Source organism: Salmo salar, chromosome ssa18 (assembly GCF_905237065.1).
Source record: "Salmo salar chromosome ssa18, Ssal_v3.1, whole genome shotgun sequence".
Taxonomy (NCBI): domain Eukaryota; kingdom Metazoa; phylum Chordata; class Actinopteri; order Salmoniformes; family Salmonidae; genus Salmo; species Salmo salar.
The window spans coordinates 43,921,081-43,930,235 of NC_059459.1; the positions used below are offsets into that span (position 1 = coordinate 43,921,081).

Sequence of the window (9,155 nt, forward strand, 5' to 3'; positions counted from 1 at the left end):
GATATTCTGCCTCTCACTGTTCAAATAAACCTACCATTAAAATGATAGACTGATCATTTCTTTGTCAGTGGGCAAACGTACAAAATCAGCAGGGGATCAAATACTTTTTTCCCTCACTGTATTTGTACCCAACCTTTTGTTGTAGTTGAGTATTTAACTGGTGTTCCTTTCACGCTCCAAACCTGTGTGTGTTTCTGCATCTGTGTTGTGTGGTCTGGTTCAGGACTCTGAGATATTGTGGCCTTTAGTTATACTCATCCTCTCTCTCTCTCTCTCTCTCTCTCTCTCCCACCTCTCTCTCTCTCTCTCTCTCTCTCTCCCTCTCTCTCTCTCCCTCTCCTTCTCTCTGTTTTCCCTCCCTCCCTCCCTCCCTCCCTCCCTCCCTCCCTCCCTCCCTCCCTCCCTCCCTCCCTCCTTCCTTCTCTCTCTCTTCTCTCCCTCTCTCCTCTCTATGATAATGCCATTATAGTGTTAGCATCTGGCCCATCTAATGGATATAGCTCAGTTTTGCCTCCAGGTCAAGACTCATGACAATTACGTCAACCTGCTAACGAGACTGTGTACTGCAACCGAGCATCAGGAAACCATCGTTGTTAGCCAGGGACACTGAAGATGATACATCCTACATTGTTGTGAGGATTTGCAATTCAAGGTGTTTATTGTGTAATAGGGTAGTGGTTTATACTGTCGAACCACAAAGTCTCTAATTCTGAGCTCAGCCTCTAATCCTGGGGAAATATAACTGTAGTGTTACACTGTATGAAAGCCTCTAATTCTGAGCTCATCCTCTAATCCTGGGGGAAATATAACTGTAGTGTTATACTGTATGAAAGCCTCTAATTCTGAGCTCATTCTCTAATCCTGGGGGAAATATAACTGTAGTGTTATACTGTATGAAAGCCTCTAATTCTGAGCTCATCCTCTAATCCTGGGGGAAATATAACTGTAGTGTTATACTGTATGAAAGCCTCTAATTCTGAGCTCATCTCTAATCCTGGGGGAAATATAACTGTAGTGTTATACTGTATGAAAGCCTCTAATTCTGAGCTCATCCTCTAATCCTGGGGGAAATATAACTGTAGTGTTATACTGTATGTATATCCCTCAAATGGAACCCTATTCCCAATAGGCGCTTGTCAAAAGTAGTGCACTACCTAGGGAAAAGGATTCCATTTGGAACGGAGGCCTAAGTGTATAATCACATCAGTCTGCTGATAACAGTGAAACAGTATGTCACCTGGTCCTGGGGCTCTCAGGCAATAGTCTGGTATTTCGTTTTCACTCTGACTAGAAACAGACTGATGTACCTGGTCCTGGTCTCAGGCTATAGTCTGGTATTTCTGTTTCACTCTGACTAGAAACAGACTGATGTACCTGGTCCTGGTCTCAGGCTATAGTCTGGTATTTCTGTTTCACTCTGACTAGAAACAGACTGATGTACCTGGTCCTGGTCTCAGGCTATAGTCTGGTATTTCTGTTTCACTCTGACTAGAAACAGACTGATGTACCTGGTCCTGGTCTCAGGCTATAGTCTGGTATTTCTGTTTCACTCTGACTAGAAACAGACTGATGGACCTGGTCCTGGTCTCAGGCTATAGTCTGGTATTTCTGTTTCACTCTGACTAGAAACAGACTGATGGACCTGGTCCTGGTCTCAGGCTATAGTCTGGTATTTCTGTTTCACTCTGACTAGAAACAGACTGATGTACCTGGTCCTGGTCTCAGGCTATAGTCTGGTATTTCTGTTTCACTCTGACTAGAAACAGACTGATGGACCTGGTCCTGGTCTCAGGCTATAGTCTGGTATTTCTGTTTCACTCTGACTAGAAACAGACTGATGGACCTGGTCCTGGTCCTGGTCTCAGGCTATAGTCTGGTATTTCTTTTTCACTCTGACTAGAAACAGACTGATGGACCTGGTCCTGGTCTCAGGCTATAGTCTGGTATTTCTGTTTCACTCTGACTAGAAACAGACTGATGGACCTGGTCCTGGTCTCAGGCTATAGTCTGGTATTTCTGTTTCACTCTGACTAGAAACAGACTGATGGACCTGGTCCTGGTCCTGGTCTCAGGCTATAGTCTGGTATTTCTGTTTCACTCTGACTAGAAACAGACTGATGGACCTGGACCTGGTCCTGGTCTCAGGCTATAGTCTGGTATTTCTGTTTCACTCTGACTAGAAACAGACTGATGGACCTGGACCTGGTCCTGGTCTCAGGCTATAGTCTGGTATTTCTGTTTCACTCTGACTAGAAACAGACTGATGGACCTGGTCCTGGTCCTGGTCTCAGGCTATAGTCTGGTATTTCTGTTTCACTCTGACTAGAAACAGACTGATGTACCTGGTCCTGGTCTCAGGCTATAGTCTGGTATTTCTGTTTCACTCTGACTAGAAACAGACTGATGGACCTGGTCCTGGTCTCAGGCTATAGTCTGGTATTTCTGTTTCACTCTGACTAGAAACAGACTGATGGACCTGGTCCTGGTCTCAGGCTATAGTCTGGTATTTCTGTTTCACTCTGACTAGAAACAGACTGATGGACCTGGTCCTGGTCTCAGGCTATAGTCTGGTATTTCTGTTTCACTCTGACTAGAAACAGACTGATGGACCTGGTCCTGGTCTCAGGCTATAGTCTGGTATTTCTGTTTCACTCTGACTAGAAACAGACTGATGTACCTGGTCCTGGTCTCAGGCTATAGTCTGGTATTTCTGTTTCACTCTGACTAGAAACAGACTGATGTACCTGGTCCTGGTCTCAGGCTATAGTCTGGTATTTCTGTTTCACTCTGACTAGAAACAGACTGATGGACCTGGTCCTGGTCCTTCAGGCTATAGTCTGGTATTTCTGTTTCACTCTGACTAGAAACAGACTGATGTACCTGGTCCTGGTCTCAGGCTATAGTCTGGTATTTCTGTTTCACTCTGACTAGAAACAGACTGATGGACCTGGTCCTGGTCTCAGGCTATAGTCTGGTATTTCTGTTTCACTCTGACTAGAAACAGACTGATGTACCTGGTCCTGGTCTCAGGCTATAGTCTGGTATTTCTGTTTCACTCTGACTAGAAACAGACTGATGGACCTGGTCCTGGTCTCAGACTATAGTCTGGTATTTCTGTTTCACTCTGACTAGAAACAGACTGATGGACCTGGTCCTGGTCTCAGGCTATAGTCTGGTATTTCTGTTTCACTCTGACTAGAAACAGACTGATGGACCTGGTCCTGGTCTCAGACTATAGTCTGGTATTTCTGTTTCACTCTGACTAGAAACGGACTGATGTAGCTGTATAGATCAAGCTGATCCTGTGGGTTTACGTGAAGCTCAACCTGTCAGGTAGTGCTTTGACTTGGACTGAAACTGTAGACCCGCTGAGCGCTTTTAGTATCTATGAATGACTTCTCCTAACGTTGCGTTCTCCCTCTCTTTTTTTCTGTTTCTCTCTCTGTTTCTCTCTCTCTATCATTCTTTGTCTATCGTTCTCTCTTTTGTTCTCTCTCCGTTCCCTCCCTCTCCCTCTCTCCTCTCTCTTCTCCCTCCCTCCCTCTCCCCTCCCTATCTCCTCCCTCTCTCTCCTTTCTCCTTTCTCCTTTCTCCTTTCTCCTTTCTCCTTTCTCCTTTCTCCCTCCCTCCCTCCTTTCTCCCTCCCTCCCTCCCTCCCTCCTTTCTCCCTCCCTCCCTCCCTCCCTCCCTCCCTCCCTCCCTCCCTCCCTCCTCCCTCTCCCCTCTCCTCCCTACCTCCCTCCCTCTCTCCTCTCTCCTCCCTCCCTCCCTCCCTCCCTCCCTCCCTCCCTCCCTCCCTCCCTCCTCCCTCCCTCCCTCCCTCCCTCCCTCCCTCCCTCCCCTCCTCCCTCCCTCCCCCTCTCCTCCCCTCCCTCCCTCCCTCCCTCCCCCTCTCCTCCCTCTCTCCATCCCTCCCTCCCTCCCTCTCCCCTCCCTCTCTCTCTCTCTCTCTCCCTCCCTCCCTCCCTCCCTCCCTCCCTCCTCCCTCCCTCCCTCCCTCCCTCCAGGTATAATCCGTCTGAGTGAGGGATTCCATGACCGTTACCCAGTAGAAGACTATTTGGATCTGTTTGACCTGGCAGCCTATCAGATTCAAGACAACCTGATGGGAAACGCCCACTCCGGAGCCCCAGAGCAACACAACATCATCATAGGTAAAACACCTTTAATATCAACACAACACAACAATAGGTAAAATACCTTTAATACCAACACAACAATAGGTAAAACACCTTTAATATCAACACAACAATAGGTAAAACACCTTTAATATCAACACAACACCATCATAGGTAAAACACCTTTAATATCAACACAACACCATCATAGGTAAAACACCTTTAATACCAACACAACAATAGGTAAAACACCTTTAATACCAACACAACAATAGGTAAAACACCTTTAATATCAACACAACACAACAATAGGTAAAACACCTTTAATATCAACACAACATCATCATAGGTAAAACACCTTTAATACCAACACAACAATAGGTAAAACATCTTTAATATCAACACAACACCATCATAGGTAAAAACACCTTTAATATCAACACAACAATAGGTAAAACACCTTTAATATCAACACAACACCATCATAGGTAAAACACCTTTAATATCAACACAACATCATCATAGGTAAAACACCTTTAATACCAACACAACAATAGGTAAAACACCTTTAATACCAACACAACAATAGGTAAAACACCTTTAATATCAACACAACACAACAATAGGTAAAACACCTTTAATATCAACACAACACCATCATAGGTAAAACACCTTTAATACCAACACAACAATAGGTAAAACACCTTTAATACCAACACAACATCATCATAGGTAAAACACCTTTAATATCAACACCATCATAGGTAAAACACCTTTAATATCAACACCATCATAGGTAAAACACCTTTAAAACCAACACAACATCATCATAGGTAAAACACCTTTAATAACAACACCATCATAGGTAAAACACCTTTAAAACCAACACAACATCATCATAGGTAAAACACCTTTAATATCAACACCATCATAGGTAAAACACCTTTAATATCAACACCATCATAGGTAAAACACCTTTAATATCAACACCATCATAGGAACCCCCTGTGGATGTTGATTAAGGCACCCCCCACACACACACCTCTCTGATTCATAGGGGTTGGGTTAAATGCAGAAGACACATTTTTAGGTTTTCTCTTTCCTAATGATGCAGCCATTTTGTCAGGTTTCCCAAGTGACAATACTTTGTGATATCCAATTGCGATCCAGTTAAGATCTTGTCTCATCGTTGCAACTCCCCAACGGACTCGGGAGAGGCGAAAGTCTAGTCATGCATCCTACGAAACATGACCCGCCAAACAGCGCTTCTTAACACCTGCTTAACCCAGAAGCCAGACGTACCAATGTGTCAGTGGAAACACAGTCCAACTGAAGACAGCCTGCAGGCGCCCGGCCAGCCACAAGGCGTCGCTAGAGAGCAATGAGCCAAGTAAAGCCCCCGGTCAAACCTTCCCCTAACCCGGACGGCACTGGGTCAATTGTGTGCCACCCTATGGGATTCCCGATCACAGCCGGTTGTGACACAGCCTGGGACCGAACCCGGGTCTGTAGTGATGCCTCAAGCACTTCGATGCAGTACCTGAGACCTCTGTGACACAGCCTGGGACCGAACCCGGGTCTGTAGTGACGCCTCAAGCACTTCGATGCAGTACCTTAGACCGCTATGACACAGCCTGGAACTGAACCCAGGTCTGTAGTGACGCCTCAAGCACTTCGATGCAGTACCTTAGACCACTGTGACACAGCCTGGGACCGAACCCGGGTCTGTAGTGACGCCTCAAGCACTTCGATGCCATACTTGAGACCGCTGTGACACAGCCTGGGACCGAACCCGGGTCTGTAGTGACGCCTCAAGGACTTCGATGCCATACTTGAGACCGCTGTGACACAGCCTGGGACCGAACCCGGGTCTGTAGTGACGCCTCAAGCACTTCGATGCAGTACCTTAGACCACTGTGACACAGCCTGGGACCGAACCCGGGTCTGTAGTGACGCCTCAAGCACTTCGATGCCATACTTGAGACCGCTGTGACACAGCCTGGGACCGAACCCGGGTCTGTAGTGACGCCTCAAGCACTTCGATGCAGTACCTTAGACCGCTGTGACACAGCCTGGGACCGAACCCGGGTCTGTAGTGACACCTCAAGCACTTCGATGCAGTACCTGCACCACTCGGGAGGCTCAGAACACTAGATTTGTATTTAAATCTTCTTTTTAATAACCTTGTTTGGATTGTTTCCCATTGTTGCTATTCTTCTCATGTGCTTGTACATTCTGACTGCTTTCAGTTCATCTAAATACCACACGCTATTATGTCAGACATCACAGTATTAAATGACAGCACATTGAAGGAGGAGAATGCTACAGTATTAAATGACAGCACATTGAAGGAGGAGGAGAATGCCACAGTATTAAATGACAGCACATTGAAGGAGTGAGGAGAACGCTACAGTATTAAATGACAGCACATTGAAGGAGGGGAACGCTACAGTATTAAATGACAGCACATTGAAGGAGGAGAACGCTACAGTATTAAATGACAGCACATTGAAGAAGGAGGACGCTACAGTATTAAATGACAGCACATTGAAGGAGGAGAACAATACAGTATTAAATGACAGCACATTAAAGGAGGAGGAGAACGCTACAGTATTAAATGACAGCACATTGAAGGAGGATAACAATACAGCATTAAATGACTGCACATTGAAGGAGGAGGAGAACGCTACAGTATTAAATGACAGCACATTGAAGGATGAGAACAATACAGTATTAAATGACAGCACATTGAAGGAGGAGGAGAATGCTACAGTATTAAATGACAGCACATTGAAGGAGGAGGAGAACGCTACAGTATTAAATGACAGCACATTGAAGGAGGAGAACGCTACAGTATTAAATGACAGCACATTGGAGGAGGAGAACGCCACAGTATTAAATGACAGTACATTGAAGGAGGATAACACTACATTATTAAATGACAGCACATTGAAGGAGGAGAACACTACAGTATTAAATGACAGCACATTGAAGGAGGAGAACGCTACAGTATTAAATGACAGCACATTGAAGGAGGAGGAGGACACTACAGTATTAAATGACAGCACATTGAAGGAGGAGGAGGACACTACAGTATTAAATGACAGCACATTGAAGGAGGAGGAGAACGCTACAGTATTAAATGACAGCACATTGAAGGAGGATAACACTACATTATTAAATGACAGCACATTGAAGGAGGAGGAGGACACTACAGTATTAAATGACAGCACATTGAAGGAGGAGGAGAACGCTACAGTATTAAATGACAGCACATTGAAGGAGGAGGACACTACAGTATTAAATGACAGCACATTGGAGGAGGAGAACGCTACAGTATTAAATGACAGCACATTGAAGGAGGAGGAGAACGCTACAGTATTAAATGACAGCACATTGAAGGAGGAGGAGAACGCTACAGTATTAAATGACAGCACATTGAAGGAGGATAACACTACATTATTAAATGACAGCACATTGAAGGAGGAGGAGGACACTACAGTATTAAATGACAGCACATTGAAGGAGGAGGAGAACGCTACAGTATTAAATGACAGCACATTGAAGGAGGAGGACACTACAGTATTAAATGACAGCACATTGGAGGAGGAGAACGCTACAGTATTAAATGACAGCACATTGAAGGAGGAGGAGAACGCTACAGTATTAAATGACAGCACATTGAAGGAGGAGGAGAACGCTACAGTATTAAATGACAGCACATTGAAGGAGGAGGAGAACGCTACAGTATTAAATGACAGCACATTGAAGGAGGAGAACACGAATATAAAGTGAAGAGGGAGGCAGGTAGCCTAGTGGTTAGAGGGGGGGCAGGTAGCCTAGTGGTTAGAGAGGGGGGGTGGGGGGGCAGGTAGCCTAGTGGTTAGAGAGGGGGAGGGGGGGGCAGGTAGCCCTAGTGGTTAGAGGGGGGGGGGCAGGTAGCCTAGTGGTTAGAGCGTTGGACTGTTAACCGAAAGATTGAATCCCCTGAGCTGACAAGGTAAAAAATCTGTCGTTCTGCCCCTGAACAAAGATGCTAACCCACTGTTCCCCGGTAGGCCATCATTGTAAATAAGAATTTGTTCTTAACCGACTTGCCGAGTTAAATAAAATAAAGAGGGGCGTTAATGCTTTTCTGTGATTAATGATCAAATATCCTAATGGAGGAGGTTTTTATAGAAGCACTCTCCTCTCTACAACTGTTTACACTGTATTCATGTTACTTCCTTTGTCTTGTTCATGCAAATAAGTAAATGGTGTGTGTGTGTGTGTGTGTGTGTGTGTATGTGTGTGTGTTCCAGGAGAGGCCAGTGCGTCCACCATGTGGGACAACAATGCCTGGGCGTATTTCTATGACAACTCGACTGAGGCGGAGGCGGAGCCACCCTTCCTCATCCAGGACTTTATCCACACCCTTCAGCCTGACGCAAGGTTCATCGTCATGCTCAGAGACCCTGTAGAGAGGTAATGGAACTACTACTACTATTAATACTACTACTACCACCATTAATACTACTACTACTATTAATAATACTACTACTACTACTACCACCATTAATACTACTACTACTAATATTAATACTACTACTACTACTACTACTACTACTACTATTAATACTACTACTACTACTATTAATACTACTACTACTATTAACACTACTACTACTACTACCACCACCATTAATACTACTACTACTATTAATACTACTACTACCACCATTACTACTACTAATACTACTGCCGCCACTACTACTACTGCAACTATTAATACTACTACTATTAATACTACCACTTCCACCATTAATACTACTACTACTACCAATACTACCACTACTACTGCTACTATTAATACTACTACTACCACCATTAATACTACTATTAATACTACTACTACTACTACTACTACTACTACTACTACTACTATTAATACTGCCGCTACCACCATTAATACTACTACTACTATTAATACTACTGCTGATACTACTACTATTAATACTACTGCTATTACTATTGATACTACTACTACCACCATTGATA

General features: G+C 44.6%; 1 protein-coding gene across 3 annotated transcripts in view; it reads left to right on the forward strand.

Moving 5' to 3' along the window:
* LOC106594761 (carbohydrate sulfotransferase 15) overlaps nucleotides 1–9,155 on the forward strand; it is a 249,156-nt gene that overhangs the window by 206,982 nt on the left and 33,019 nt on the right. For all 3 annotated transcript variants that reach the window (XM_045701178.1, XM_045701177.1, XM_045701179.1), the window contains exons 4-5: nucleotides 4,008–4,154; nucleotides 8,420–8,582. In XM_045701178.1, the coding sequence (XP_045557134.1) occupies nucleotides 4,008–4,154; nucleotides 8,420–8,582 (310 nt within the window). The remainder of the gene's footprint in view (nucleotides 1–4,007; nucleotides 4,155–8,419; nucleotides 8,583–9,155) is intronic.